The following is a 15,997-nucleotide window of genomic DNA, read 5'->3' as shown; positions in this document are numbered from 1 at the left end:
GTTCTCTTTTTAATAATATCCATGGATACTGGCCTGTGTCATATCAATGTAGCCTGCAGGATTGACCTGTACCAACCTATCCAGGACTTTTTCAATAAGGGATAAGTCACTGATGTTCAAATCAGTTGCTTCACAGCCCATCTGTGAATGAACCTGCTCCTTGCCTCTCTCTATATATATGTGCAGTTGATTTACTGCTGTGGGCGCAGGATGCGTGATTGATTCAGCCTCAGTCGTTAATGCAGAGAGCGGCTCCTTGACATACGTATTTATCCAAGTGGATTAGCCCCTAAATATACCATACAGGCAATCAATGAGTTACAGGAAGAGTGCAGTTCCATGATGCATCATCCCTGTTTTTGTAATAATCAGTTTGTTGCCTTTCTATACATGTGACAATAAATTGAGCTGCCCATCACCAGAAGCACCACAGTGACTTTTCTTTCAAATCACCAACAGATGGCGACAGTGTCCGCTCTCCTCTGTGTCAGACTGAGGGCAGGTTTTTCTCAGCTCAGCGCTGTCAGGCTGCTGTCAGCCATCAAAAACATTATATCATACCTCTGACATGAGCAAACACCCAACAGTCCTCTGTCTTCACAGCTGGTAACTACTGTTGCATAACACTTTTTTTCTTCTAATCTTGGTATTTGCAAATAATATGAAAACGATATGAAGCTGGGAGGAGTCACAAATGCGTGATATGTGTGGAGTATTGACTAAACAGCTGAAATACATCCGTCCCACCTTCTCGCTCCAGGTTCAAAAGGTGCTTCACATCTAAACAAACAAAACAAAAACAAACCCTGCCATATAAGCATCTACACGTGTTGCTATATTAATCATGTCATAAACATACACAGGAGCCATGCCCTCTGCCCTCTCCCCATCAGTGCAGCTTATGCACACTCAAATGTGAACCGAGCCTCCCCTCACCCCCCCCCCCCCCCCCCCTCTCTCTCTCTCACACACACACACACATTCACATCAATGGTTGTTAAAGTCGGTTCCCTTTATTTTAAATGTAATTACGTGCACGCAGCAGCAGTTAAAATACACCAAAAGTGGCCATTTTAATAGTACTTGTCATGGAAAGTTTATTAAAAACAAAAGGATAATAACGCTGAAGCATATTCTACATTATTTGGTTCATTATTGAGTTAAGTGGGCTAAAAGTTCACGATTGAGTTTTTGTGCTGAGATTGTGGTAAAAGGGGGGGGGGTTGCTCTGATGGGAAGGTCTATCATTGTAAATTTATGATCAGATTACTGTACTTTAGCGTGAGGGGGAAGCTGGCACTCTCCTCTTTGCTGAATGCGCTAGACAGCAGTGGGACTCCAGTTGGCTGTGTGCGCTCAGACGCACAGACGCAAGCATCCCACTGGCTGGAGTTGGAGGACACTCGCCCGTTTTTTCGCTTTCCACCGCTGCTCTCATCCCTTGTCTTTGTCTCCTCGCGGTGAGAAGACAAACCCGCCCGTGAAAGACAAAAAAGAAGCGCTTCTTCTCTCTCTCTCCCTCTCTCTCCCTCTATTGAGTCAAGGAAAGAGCAGAAATCGGGACTGGACACTTTGTTTGGAGGGGAAATTATCTCTCGCATGAGGCGAGCCGGATCTGTCCTGTATACAGAGGAGCGCGCAGTGCTGCACCTTTTCAATGGATTTCAATACAGTGGAAGTACCCTGGGAATTTAACGATTGTTAATTCGCATCAACTTAAGAAATTACGTTCCAACAAGGGGTTTTGTTTCCCACGCAGAGGAAAAACGATGATCCTCGCTGTGTTTTATGTTCTTCTTCCTGTTTTAGGTAAGTTTAAGTTGATTCGCACCAGCAACTGCTCGCTTCGAATTGATTATAGAGTTTCATCAAATATTTAGTAGCGACATTCTGCGCTCTATTAATAAAGAGGCGCCCGGCAGACGCATCGGCTGCTCACAGTACAGTGTTGTCGCAACTGTGCAGTAAACTGCTCCAAAAAGAAAAAAACTCCGAGGAGCTGTCAGTGCCTCAACAAACAACAGTGAATGTGACAGCAATTTATACTCTACTTTCAGCTGAATGAAAGTGCCAGTTAGGCAACTATGTGCATAACTGCTCCAAAATAGTGGCTCCAAAAAATAGCCCGTGTACTCTTTTGTGGCGACCTACATGTGGCGTGTTCATAATAAAAGCTCATATTTGTGTAATATTTTAATCCCTAAAGCAGCTTGAAAAGTGCTTAAGCTTCCAGTGTTTACTGGGAAAGTGAGAAAACACGCGACGGATAAAACTTTTATTTTTCAGATGTGTTGTCTTACGCGGAGGAGAACCTGCGTGCCGGGGCCACCCGGCTGGACTGCGTGCGGGCCAATGAGCAGTGTCTGAAGGAGCAGGCGTGCAGCACCAAGTACCGCACGATGAGGCAGTGCGTGGCCGGCGGCAAGGAGAGCAACTTCAGCATGGTGGCCGGCCTGGAAGCCAAGGACGAGTGCCGGAGCGCGATTGACGCGCTCAAACAGAGCCCGCTGTACAACTGCCGGTGTAAAAGGGGCATGAAGAAGGAGAAGAACTGCCTGCGCATTTACTGGGGGATGTATCAGAGTTTACAAGGTTGGCTTAGACTTTAGTGGAACTTTTTTGTGTGTTCTTGTGCAAAATAAACGACCCCGAGCTACAGATTTATGTTTAGATCTATTTAACCATATTCTAATTAAAATATAGATTTGTGTTGTTATACTTTAAAGGTCTATCATAGAATTTAAAAAGTAGCTCATTGTCATCTAATGTTGTTATTATAATTTTCTGGGGGTGTCACAAACCCAGTCAGCCCCCCCCCCCCCCCCCCCACCCCTCAGGGCTTTCAGCTATAACAGCTTAAGCCTTCTGATCTGTCTTGAAAGTGGGTGACATGATTGGTTTCCAGCTCCTCCGGAAGCGAAATGAGCCCTCGCCCTCCTTTCGTTCTAGTTCTATAGTACGAGTCTCATTTTTTTCTGCTTCCACAAACATAAGAAAAAAACAAAACAAGTAGCGCACAACCAATGCGATCATGCACAACACAAATTTGCCCCCCTGACTTGGTTCACAGACGTGGTCCTACTGAGCTTCAGATACCTTCTGACCTCTCAAATCACTTCCCTCGAGGGTAATAGAGCGTGAAGCCCCTTAGCGCTAGCTGTGCCATCTCAAAGTGTCGATCATAGCAGGGGGGCCTTTTAGTCCCCAAACTGCATCCAGCTCATCGCCAGCGAGTCGACTTCCAGTTGCGCAACACAGCTGACCAACCTGCCTAATCAAGCATGTGGCTATGCGCCAGCGTGGATATCGACTGACCCAAATAACCCGTGTCACATGCAGGCCAGTGTATGGGTTGAAGGGTGATTAACAACACAAGAAGGAGGCTGAAAATGTATCTATAACATGCTGTCATCTTTCTTGCAGGTAATGATTTCTTAGAAGACTCTCCATATGAACCCGTGAACAGCCGTCTGTCTGATATTTTCCGTCTGGCTCCCATCATAGGTAAGAATATTTAAAAATTCTCCGCCCCGTGGAGGCTTTTCCTCCATCTCTGGCCATTTATTTTGCCATTGTTTCACTGTCACCTGTCTCAGTTGAGATAAGCTCCAAGCTGTGCATGCTCTCATCGAAGGTTATCTGTGTGTCAAGTATTTATCCTCCCTCATCATCTCTGCTATCAGTCTTTCTCTCCCCCTGTTCTCACCCCAGCAATATTGCATGCTGGCTGGAAGTGACCTTGCATGGGGAGCTATAGTTCTGAGTCTCATTGAGCAGTGGGTAAATTTTTCGATGCTGAAGGGCCTCTCTGCTGTTTGAGGTGTATTTTACTGCGGTTTTATGGGCAGCTTCCTGTTGCGGCTGTTTGAATCCAATCCACTTGTTGAGAAGTGTGTGAGTAGTTCTGTGAGTAACTTGGAAGAGCATGACAAGCATTTTTTTTCTGTTCAGAGCTGTGTGTGGGAAAGATGCTGACTCGAGCCTCTAGATGGCGATGTTATTCCCTTCTTTGCAGCCACTCAGGCTCTCTGTGGTCCCACAGTTGAGACTGTTGTGGATATTAGACAGGCTGACGTATGTATGTGGCGCAATCATGTTGCTGGTTACATTGTTATTATTACTCTGCAGGTGATCAGCGCCATGGCGAATCAAACAGACATGCTCTGCCTCCACATTTCCAAAGAACAAGGCTGATATTGTGACCCCTTTTGAAAGAGAGGTGGCTCTTCTGTTTCCTCTGTCATCTGTGTGTGGTTTATTTTTTATTTTTTTGTCAAATCTCACAATAGGCTGATTCGCCCTAAACCAGTGCTTTTCTCCCAGCCGGGTGAGATCATAATGTGGGTGGCAAGATGCAGATAAGCCAAATCTTGGACTGGGTTATCGACTTCATGACCAATTATCTTCTTTAGAAATACTGGATGGAAAGCCAGTGTTTGTGTAAAGCTCAATCATTTCTATTCCTACTCTCTATTTATATATTTTTTTAAAAAAGGAAGTACATTCAAAGGAGAAACGCCATATGTTTGTGGATTTTAGTATGCCAGCCAGTCTGAAAAATGCCATCGGTGCTGAAACACATGCGGCACGGTATCAGAGTTCACTTCACAGGCAGGTGCCACTTTTAGACAGTCAAAGCTGTGGTTTCCCGGGGCGAGAACAGACAGGTTTATGGTCTCATTCTTGTGATGATTTCAGGCTGACAAGTTTGTATTTACTTTTCTTTTAGTGAAAGATCAGAAATGTGAAAAATGCAAAATTGCTGTGGCATAATTTAATAGTTCACATCACATCTCTCCTGCAAATGAAACAATGTCTTAATGTGACCCCCTCATGTCAAGCTTTGAGGTGAATTACTTTTATCATCACAATTGTTTGGACTTGACAGATTTTCATAAGCTCAAGAGAAAAGAAAGAAAAGAAAAGTTTGAATAATGTTAATAAATCTTTAGTTTTTAATTTCCTCAATGCTCCCACGACCCTCTTTCAATTTATCATAGGACCCCCTTGGGAGGTCCCGAGCAGTTGGTTGGGAAGCACCGGATTAATTGACGAGTTTTAACCGTGCTCGTCCAGATACCTCTTTATGTCCACATATATCTCTTACTCTAATATCCGATCAGCCCGAGTCTGTCATTAAGCCGCAGTTATGGTGAGCATGACTTCTTTCTATGGCGAGTGAATGTGCAGTGGTGATGAGCATGGGAAAGATGGATAATGCAGGAAGTTATCGCTAGAATGAGAATAGCCTCTTATCATTAGAGGAGATTCAAAGTGTAGAAGAACGGGTGAGAGAAGAAGGCTGCAGGGTAAGGGTTAATCAGTGAATAGCAGGATAAGGCTAAGAGGACAGGGAGCACAGAAACAGAAAGCCTGCGCTCACTCTGCCTCTTGTGCGCTTTCTGCAGGAAATTAAAGGGCAAGGTGACAGGAGAAGGATCGAGGCAGAAATGATTAGTGCTTGTTTTTGATCACTCAGGCAGCCTTTTATATTTCACTTCTACAGTGTGGCACATTGAATTGAGCAAAGAATATTAATGGATACAAAAAAAGCTAAAAAAAATACAGACTTTGAAAGGAGAACTATATGAACAGCATTCTTCGGGGATTGTCATTTTTTTAAATTATGCAATTTTTGATCCCGTTCTGCCAGAACTTTCTAAAGAAGCATATTATGGTTCGGCACAATACCCAGCATGCATTTCTCATCGTCTTTCCACAGGTTTCTTTGGTGACTTGTATCACTTTCAAGTTCTTACTGAACACATTTTCTTTCTCTTGCACACTGTCAATTGCATCCTGAAATGTTAGGGACAGCTTTTCTACTGATTTGTGAGACAAATTACTGAATAAAAGAAAACCATTCTTGCAGAATGCACTCAGGTTCTGAGACATCTGTTTGTAATGTACAGATGATTCGAGTTACTGATCTGTGATGAGCCCTCTGCTTCTGGAGGCTCTCTTCTTGTTCATGTGCTTCGTGTTTGTCTCAGTGAGGCAGCGCGGCAGTGATCCCAGGCTATAGGAACAATAGGCAGCCCCGATGATCCTGTAATTCCATAATCGACCCCGTGTCTCTGACCTAAGCCACTAATCTCTAGTGACACCCATACATACAGTGCACAGATGCACAGATGCTCAAACACACACTGCACCGCCCTTGAACACCTGTTCCTAGTGACACTCCCATAAACCTCAGTCTGATTTTATCAGACAGACGTGTAGAGTGTTGTCTTAGCCATGCAGATGCACAGTTTATGCAACATAAATGTACAGTATATGTGCACTGATTTTTGAGAAAAATCATTAAAGAAAGCTTAACAGGAATTTTAAGCAGAGAGCATGATGCTGTTTATCACAACACCATTGCACTTTCCTCCTCATGGCTTCACTCAATTGTTAGTAACTGCAAATCTCTGTTAGTGGCTTTTAAACATTTAAAAATATTTAAATCACCCAACATATATTATTGACATGATAGTACTCTCAAAATAATGAAATAATACTACATGCACAGTGCTTCTAGGTGATTTTAGCTCAGATCTTTACCTGAGAAGTCCTTTTACTTCTTGTCAGTCTAGTGACTGACAATCAAGTGTGAGGTACGAAAAAAATGAGCACCTACTGTTGCTGTGTTCACTGGTGTTTAGCTTTTGAAAAAAAAAAAAAAAGGATAAAATATTGGGGTGAAAAAGACCCTACTGAAATTCTCCAGTAGACCTCAAAAGCAATGAAGAGTAAATGCCTTCTTGTCTGTTTTTGTAGTCTCTCATATATGCAGATTAATGTCTCTTTGCTGTCTGGAAGTTGCTAGAGATCATTTGTGGACTGGCAACACTACCATATCTTCCTGTAGGTTGGCAGCTCCATTAAATGCTTGTTTTCGCATCAAAGTGATGACAGCTTTAAGTCTGGAACTTTTAAATGTGATCTCTGCACATGAAATATTTAAAACTGGTGCTTAACTATTTAACCACTATGTGTGATGGAAGGAAACAAGGCTCAAGTGTGTGAGGATAGAGCAGACCCGTCTTTAAATTAGGCCGTCAATTGCACTAATCAGTTTCCTTCCTCTTTAAAATATCAAGGTTTTCAGTTGCTTTAGCCCTTTCTTCCCATCTCTCTTTAGCAACTCTGTCTGATTCACTTGGTGTTTTACTTCATTAAAGTGCTTACATGTCTTCTGCTATCTGTGAAACTGCAGAGACCACCGCATATTTTAAAAATCTTGTTTTCATTTGACATATATAGACGATGCAGATACTTTCATCGATATGTCTTGCATGTGTTATCTTTTCATCAAATGTATACATACTCGATTCAGTTCAATGTGTAACCTTTCTTTGAACTGCAGTGACAGGCTTTGGAAATCAGTAAACAAAAAAGGTAGACGTCGCATTGAGAGGAGGGAAAAAAGCAATTTTCTATCACACGGCATGAGTCCGTTTAAGCCTAGAGGAAGCAGAGAGCAGACCTTACATGAAATAGCTGCCTTTTTCTTCACCACTTGCCCATGTTTATGAGTCAGTGATCCATGCAGGAGAGAGCAACACAGAAACACAGCATATTATTCTGAGATTCAAGTGAACTTGGAATTACTGCCACGCCATTTGGCCCGGGGTGCTGGAAAATCAAAGTGGCCAGGAAATGGATGAATACACAGCCTGGGTATGTTCTTATTATTATCTTCATGAACAATTGCTGCTACAGGTACCTTTCATGTTTCCATGGGCGCTTCTCTTTTTTCCTGTTCAGTGGCTCCTTCTGTTTCTTGTGCCTTCCACATTATCTTGTTATTTGACAATTTCATTCTATAAATGCACTAATCAGTCGCAACAATAAAGCCAGACAGGTCAGTAACATTCATTATTTTGTTAAAATGGTGCCTTCCAAGGGATGCATTATAAAGCATAAGGCAGGAAGTAAACAGTCAGATGTTGAAGTCGAAGTTGACATGGTCCATGTCATGCAGGCTGGACAGCTGGGTCAGAGTATCTCTAAGATGGCAGGTCTTGTTGAGTGTTTCTTGTACACAGTGGTTAGTACTTACAAAACATTAGAAAAGGGTGGAGAGTTGATGGACCAGCAAAACGGTCAGCGGCTCATCTGTGCAGTTCGATTGGATAATATAGAGCTACTATAGAAGCTACAGTATCAGCCTGCTCCCCATAGGCTGGCATAAATGTTAATGTTGGGGGATTTTTAGGTCCTGCAATGGACACATGAACTTGCTACTGTTCCTGTGTTTCTTTTAACTAAGAGACTGAATGCTGAGAATTACAAAAAAACCCAAAAAAAACAGCAAGTCATCAGAGCCACAATAATATGGACAACGCTGGGCAATAACCTGGGTCCTTGCATTCATGTGAATGTAGCTTTGAAACATACCATAACATTGCTGTTGACTACATACATCATTTCAAGCCAGCGGCATCTCCAGATGGCAATTTAGAAATGGGTAGAGAACATGAGAAAGTGTTCAGAGTGTTGATGTTTACATTCAAATCCCCTTGATCTAAATAAGATGGTTTCCCACAGATTTAGATATGAGCTGGAGGATACAAACACTTGTATTTGTGCATGCATTTCCAAGGAAAGGAAACTGTCTTAAATCAATCAGCTCTGTCTATCAGTTTGTTATCTGCAAATATTTTAATTATCTACTTCAATGTGGCAGATTAATAGCTGATTAACATTTTCCGCAGCATTTTTTCCTTGCAATGGACACGAAAACTACTATTGTGATGTGTAGCTGATGGCGGTACTCTTTCTTTTGCTCTGTGGAGTTGGTTCGGCATGAGCCAGTCCTCCATCTGCTTCAGGTTCTGGTTAGAGTCGCCTCCAGCACACAGTAGCTTTCCAGGACAGCAGAAGGACTACGACCAGCAGCTGCAGTCCAACATTGTCAAGTTGGATTCAGCTGGACTGCTGGAATGTAGCTGATACAGACAATTGCCACAACAATAAGCTGCTAGCGAGTCAGATAATAAAACATGAGAGAAAGAACTTAAAAAACTTTTTATATTATATATTATTCAAAAAATATGAATAATTGTAGTGGCAGGGTGTAGTTTTGTCTTTGCTGCAGGGGAGGGATGGAGCATAGGGTTCAGGGGGCAGTACCAGGAGAGGCTGGCTGGCACCGCTGGCAGCTATTGTCTACTTACGTCTCTTCTATTTACACAGCAGCACGAAGAGACTGAGGTGTCAGGTGTCCACTTGGACTGGCAGTCAGGGAGGCAGTGACACCTGGCAAAACTGAGCAAGTCTTGTCCATGAAAGCCTCGCCCAGCAGGTGCGAGGACTTAGAAGATCTGCCTAATGTCTGGATGGCTGTAATGACAGAACACCTTTAGAGGCCTCGTAAGCATAATGGAGGAACCACAAAATATTAAATTGTATACATTTTGTGGTTGATTGGTGCATATTAAATTCCCAGGTCTCCCCATGAACTTCACTATTTGTTTCCTATCTAAAAACAGATGTATATATTTTGACGTGACGCCACAAAGATTAAACCGCATGATCCCTCTGTTTGCCGATAAGACTGTTATTATTGTGTGAGACAATTATCATATAACACCAGCATGATGAGAGGTGAGAGAAATATTGCACTGGGCAGAAAGTGACACGGACCTTAATCGACTGTCAGGCCAGCAGCCAAAGGTGACTTAATGTAAAAACAACTTGCACTGCTTAAATGATAGGGTGGCAGTGGTGGAAAACGGATAAGAGCATCATAGATTCCAGGACGTGAAACCTATGAATAAAGATGAGTTTACACAACTATCGTTGTCACGTTGGCCTGCAGACTGGCCTTTCACAGTTGACAGTTCTGAGGTGATAATATAGTGTTCGGCTTGGCAGCACTTATCTTAAACCACTGCTTCAAAAGTTTAAAATAAACAGCGCAGTTTTTAATAAATTCAGTATAGCATGACAGAATGTTTACATTCTTTAAACCTTTCTCTGTGTGTTTTCCTATACTTAAATGTCAAGGGCATTGAGAAGTGTTGCTTAAATTCAACCGAGGTGTTGAAGGTATTTATCTCCAACCTGTGCATGTTCCAAATTTTCTACAGGCGGCTCTGCAGTAATCAGAAAGTGTGGTCTCTGGCTTGTAATGAATTTATTCCCTGTCGCTGTGTATTGATGTCTGCTTGGCTTAAACTCTCTCCTTAAGCTCAGTCCTCCCCTCAGTTGGCTGCTACAGCAGCTCTCTGTATATCACCCACTCACCACTCATAAGCCCCAATACACCAAAGCTCAATATTGTGTCTCTTCCATGTGTCAAGACTTCAAACAGATCTTGTCCTCCTCCCCACAGAAGTCAACCTTGAAGCGTAGTCGCTGCGACGTCTGCGCATATGTGTGTGTTGTGAGTGTGAAAACATCTGTAAGTGCGTGGCCTGGCTGTCAAGCTAAGGCAGCGCTTCAAATCCCCCCGTGCTGACACACAGTGCTGAGAAGCTGTCAGCACCACTCAACCACTGGCTACAGAGGAAGTCACTCTCATTATGAGCTGCCAATGTTTAGAGATAAGAGTGCCTATCCCTATCTCTTTCCCTGCTTGTGTTTGTGTGTACGCCTGCATCTGTGTGTGTGTTTAAGAGAGTAAGAGAAACTCGGGGAGGAAATGCAGAGGAGTTAAAGGAGGTAGAAACATAATTCATTGTGCCGAATCTTTTAGAGAGAGTGAATGAGAGAGGATCCTGCCTCGTAACTTGATTTTTTTATTTCTTAGTTGACTGAGCGCATTTACTCATTTTTTCCTCCTGCTTCATGCTTATTCAGTCAAATAGACTCACAGCTGGGAGTGTCATGTTTCGGCTGTGTACAGGCAGGAGAAGGACCCAAACGCAAAACTCACGACAACGAAATTAAACTCAAAAAGCTGCTTTATTGCAGAATGGCATGGAAAACTAAACTGGGACATGGATGACTAACACACAGGGAAACACAGCCATGAGGGAGACTACGACACTGACAAAGAGAAACGCAGGGCTTAAATACACTGAGGGATAACGAGGGAATGAGACACAGAAGGAGAGCACAGCTGGGAGTAATCAGGCTGGACGAGACAAGGGAAGCAAAACTAGAAACACTGACATGAGACACAGACCTTCAAAGTAAAACAGGAAACACACTGACTGAACTCTAGACATGTAAACTTAACAGCAACTGGGGAGACAGAACATAGGAACCTGAAACATGGTACAAAAACGTCACAGTAGACACAACATGGAACACAGGGAAGCCATATTACAAAGCCAAAGAACTAAACCTATGATAACCATAACTGAGACCTAAGGAAACAAGAAACAGTACAACAAAGGACTCAAAACATAATCCATAATATAAAAACACGAGATCTCTTCAAAATAAAGTAGGAAACATAATGAGACGCAGACATGACAACCAGAACTTGACAACGTAAGACACAGACATGAAACACATGAAGAGCAGGGGAGCCTTAACATGGGTTGGAAACACAAGGGGGAACTAATAAGCAAATGAACATAGTAGACCTAATGAGCTTAAACATTCTATAAACATCAAAATGAACTAAAACTCAAAACACTGGGTCATAAGACCCAGGATCGTGACAGAGCCCCCCCTTCAAGGGCGGATTCCAGACGCCCTAAACACAAACTGAAACAAAACCAAAAACAATCCACCAAGGGCGGGCGGCCAAAACAAAGTCCAAAACAAAACATCCATCAAAAGCACAGGGGCGCAGGGAACAGGTCATAACCCCTCAGGGGGGCGGCCCGGAGGCCGACGGCACAGGAGTTCATGGTCAAACAGTTCCGGGGGCCGACCGTGCGGACGACAACGGCGGCGACATGGAAACAGTACAGGGGGCCGACCGTGCGGACGGCGGCGACATGGAAACAGTACAGGGGGCCGACCGTGCGGACGGCGGCGACATGGAAACAGTTCAGGGGGCCGACCTCGATGGCGGTGACGTCCAGCTGGTGGTCCGGAAAGTGGCCGGCGATCCCGAGGTGCAGAGGCTGGACCAGGCGTAGCAGAAGCTGAGGCTGGACCAGGCGTAGCAGAGGCTGAGGCTGGACCAGGCGTAGCAGAGGCTGAGGCAGCTGCAGGTGGTGGCTGGACCAGGCGTAGCAGAGGCTGAGGCAGCTGCAGGTGGTGGCTGGACGGGCTCGCCAGAACCCCCAGCGGACGAGGAAGGTTGCTGGACGGCCTCCTCGGGCCCTCCAGCTGACGTGGCATGAGGCTGGACGGGCTCCTCGGGCCCTCCAGCTGACGAGGCATAAGGCTGGTGCGGTTCTCCTGAATCCCCAGCTGACGAGGCATGAGGCTGGACGTGCTCCTCGGGCCCTCCAGCTGACGTGGCATGAAGCTGGTGCGGTTCTCCTGAACCCCCAGCTGACGTGGCATGAGGCTGGACGGGCTCCTCGGGCCCTCAGCCTGAGCCTTCAGCGGACACAGGAATGCGTGCAGGCACCCGCCGGACACGAACTGCTCCCACCCAAGGAGTAGGTACGGGTGCGGAGGTAGGCTCTGTCCTGGCTGGCCTCACCCTGGGAGCCGGGACAGGTGGGGGAAAGCGGAGCTCAGGAGTGGTCACAGGAGTAGGTAGGTTTGCAAAGGCAGTTTCAGAATAAGCTGACTGGTGAGCTGCAAAGTCCAGGGGTGAAACCACACCCAAAACAGTCACTTGAGGTGCAAGTTGAACTTGGTCTGACTCTAAAACATGGTGAGTGTGTTTGAACATGGCTGGCTGTGGAACACAAAATTCAACTTGATTCATTAGCTCAGTGGCATCAAGTCCAAGTCTTTTAGCCAGTTTAACTATGGTAGGAGGCACTCTGTTACTATTTACACCTCCCAGCTGAGGCACAGAAAAAATAACCGCCTGAGATACTGGAAGAGCATCATGTAGAGTCTCAGATACAGGATTGGACTCATGAAGGTTCGGAGGAGCTGGTTGAAAAACTAAAGTGTTCATAGGAGTAGCATGACTAACCGTGGATGAAATGGCAGAAGGTTTGGAATCAGAATGTGGCAAACAGTCACTTTTACTCACGAAAGCGGTCTGCTCAGCTGCTGTGGAGTTGTGGCGGCGTGAATGCCGCTTTCTCCTGGAAGAGGGAGGAGACGAGTCGGCCCGCAAATCCTCAAGCGGACTCGGCTCAAACTCCTCCGGCTCTTCACACAGGAGTGGCTGCTCAGGGCGGACACGCACAGTAGAAACAAGGAAGTCCTGGATTAAAGGGTGGAGCATGCCAAACAACCAGGGGAGTCCAGACATCATCCGTTGTAAGCGGAGAGCTAGCTCCTCCTGGTATTCCTTAAACGGCAACGCAAACCACTCCTGGCAGAGAAATTCTACCGTGTAGATCATGTCCTCCTGGAGCTCAGCGGAGGGATTGTGAGCTGCTGGGTCCATTGTCTGGTCGTAGTCTTCTGTCATGTTTCGGCTGTGTACAGGCAGGAGAAGGACCCAAACGCAAAACTCACGACAACGAAATTAAACTCAAAAAGCTGCTTTATTGCAGAATGGCATGGAAAACTAAACTGGGACATGGATAACTAACACACAGGGAAACACAGCCATGAGGGAGACTACGACACTGACAAAGAGAAACACAGGGCTTAAATACACAGAGGGATAACGAGGGAATGAGACACAGAAGGAGAGCACAGCTGGGAGTAATCAGGCTGGATGAGACAAGGGAAGCAAAACTAGAAACACTGACATGAGACACGGACCTTCAAAGTAAAACAGGAAACACACTGACTGAACTCTAGACATGTAAACTTAACAGCAACTGGGGAGACAGAACATAGGAACCTGAAACATGGTACAAAAACGTCACAGTAGACACAACATGGAACACAGGGAAGCCATATTACAAAGCCAAAGAACTAAACCTATGATAACCATAACTGAGACCTAGGGAAACAAGAAACAGTACAACAAAGGACTCAAAACATAATCCATAATATAAAAACACGAGATCTCTTCAAAATAAAGTAGGAAACATAATGAGACGCAGACATGACAACCAGAACTTGACAACGTAAGACACAGACATGAAACACATGAAGAGCAAGGGAGCCTTAACATGGGTTGGAAACACAAGGGGGAACTAATAAGCAAATGAACATAGTAGACCTAATGAGCTTAAACATTCTATAAACATCAAAATGAACTAAAACTCAAAACACTGGGTCATAAGACCCAGGATCGTGACAGGGAGTTTCTCTGGACATAACAGTTTCCTTTAAAGGACTTTATCACTTCTTCTTTCTTTTTTTTCTTTTTTTTTTTTAGTGATGAACCATTCCAACACACTGGTTGTGACTGGTTTTCTGATGTTATTAAAACAGATGGAGTACTAGTGGCCAGACCACATAAAGGACCCTTTAGACTCTTTTCAGATCAGTTTCAGAGAGAGCACTTCCCTAGAAACAACATACCTTCCAAGCCTTATTTCTTTTGCATCCACAGTCATAATAAAAATGCTTAAGTGCTTTTATAGTCAGCTAGTGATTAGAAGTACACCTTTGCTGTATTTTGTACTCATTTGCTTTCCCTGAAATCGTGTTTGAGCCTCTTCATTTTATTCCTACATTGCTTTGCTATGTTGTGAAATACTTGCAATTCCTGGCAAATGCTGGCAAGTATTTCACTCTGAGTCAGTGTGGCATTGTATTTCTCTGTGTTTTGTCTTTTAATGCCAGTGTCCAGATTTGCTGTTAACGTAACTAATATGTTATTACTTTTTTAATGGCAGTTGTTGCAGTGCTTGCCAATCAGTGTGCACTACCTGGCCCAACTACAGCTATGTCACTCAATGCTCCTTTAATGCTAAGAAAGTAGTATGAGCTAACAAGATCCTAACAGCAGAGACCCAACAACTACCCAGTTTCTATAGTGCAGACACAGGTAAAATAGGTTGCTACCATGAGCAGTTATAACTGTTAAATGTCCAAAATCCCTTAAGACAGCCTTAAATTATTACAAAATGTCCAAAGAAGCCCTCCATAGCTGATGTGGTTCACAAGAAAAACAAGGCCAAGGAATCACACATGTTGAGAGTAAAGATTCATGACATAAAGAAACATCTGTCCATCACTATTCAGTCCTCATGCCAGCTAAGAGAAAGAGCGGTCATGTGTTTTTCTAGGAACACACAGAGCAGCTAATGAAGTCATGAATTTCCTGCTTTAGTTTAGGTATCACAGTCATGCACTTCTGACCTCATCAGCATTCCTAAAAACCTTTTCCATCATTTCCCAGAAAATGACTTTTACTTTGTAAGCTAGAATGACTCACATGCCTGGAGCTGTTATCATTCAGGCTTCCTAGAAAGGGGGTTGCCCTACCTTTGCAGCAAATTTATTTGCCTAAATTGTTTTCACAGTTACATTTAGGAATATGTAACTGCTGGCTAGATTATGCTCATAGGCATTGTATTGGACAAACACCAGGAGATGTATTGGATTCACCAGGAGCTGCTTTGAGGGTTAGCCTAAAAAATACAAGGCCTAAAGCCAGGGTTAACAAAAGTTATTGGGTTTAAATAAAACTTAACATGTTTAAGACACAAATAATTGTGCTATCCTTTTGAATTAACACCAACTATTATAGATAGGAAGGCCATTATCATTTGTGTTAGTACAGCTAATGTGGCTAGCAGATACAGGTACTTTTAGCTGCTCCTATTCCACAGGGAACAGATCCACATGTTTTAACTTGGTGCTGCCACTATGAATTATGCTAGCTTGCGACTCCCTGAGGCTGGCTTTGTGTCTGTGTGGTAATTGCTAATAATTAAGCAGCTAATGGCTAGATTAACATTTTTGATAAATGTTCAAACTTCAGTGTTGTTCAAATAAGAGAGCTCTACTGAAGTCTCAAAATTCCTCTTGACGGTTTGTTTAGTGACATGAAAGTCAACTGCTTCAGCTGTTAATGAGGGCCTGTGCGCCTGCCTGACTTCAGCAGTTTGAAGTTGTGTGT

At 44.0% G+C, this 15,997-nt stretch overlaps 1 protein-coding gene across 2 annotated transcripts in view; it reads left to right on the top strand.

Moving 5' to 3' along the window:
- Window positions 1-1,276: 1,276 nt before the first annotated feature.
- The window catches only part of gfra1a (gdnf family receptor alpha 1a), a 117,250-nt gene continuing 102,529 nt past the window's right edge, over window positions 1,277-15,997 (top strand). Inside the window, exons 1-3 of one of the 2 annotated variants that reach the window (XM_084949507.1) lie at window positions 1,277-1,809; window positions 2,287-2,592; window positions 3,424-3,504. In XM_084949507.1, coding sequence (XP_084805633.1) covers window positions 1,770-1,809; window positions 2,287-2,592; window positions 3,424-3,504 — 427 coding nt within the window. In that variant the 5' untranslated portion in view covers window positions 1,277-1,769. The remainder of the gene's footprint in view (window positions 1,810-2,286; window positions 2,593-3,423; window positions 3,505-15,997) is intronic. The other variant, XM_084949508.1, reaches the window with a different exon arrangement.

The sequence above is a fragment of the Perissodus microlepis genome, chromosome 13 (assembly GCF_051167445.1).
Source record: "Perissodus microlepis isolate ML-2025 ecotype Zambia chromosome 13, ASM5116744v1, whole genome shotgun sequence".
NCBI classification, from domain to species: domain Eukaryota; kingdom Metazoa; phylum Chordata; class Actinopteri; order Cichliformes; family Cichlidae; genus Perissodus; species Perissodus microlepis.
Note: the sequence above shows the minus strand (reverse complement) of the source record. Positions and strands in the feature narration are given on the sequence as shown.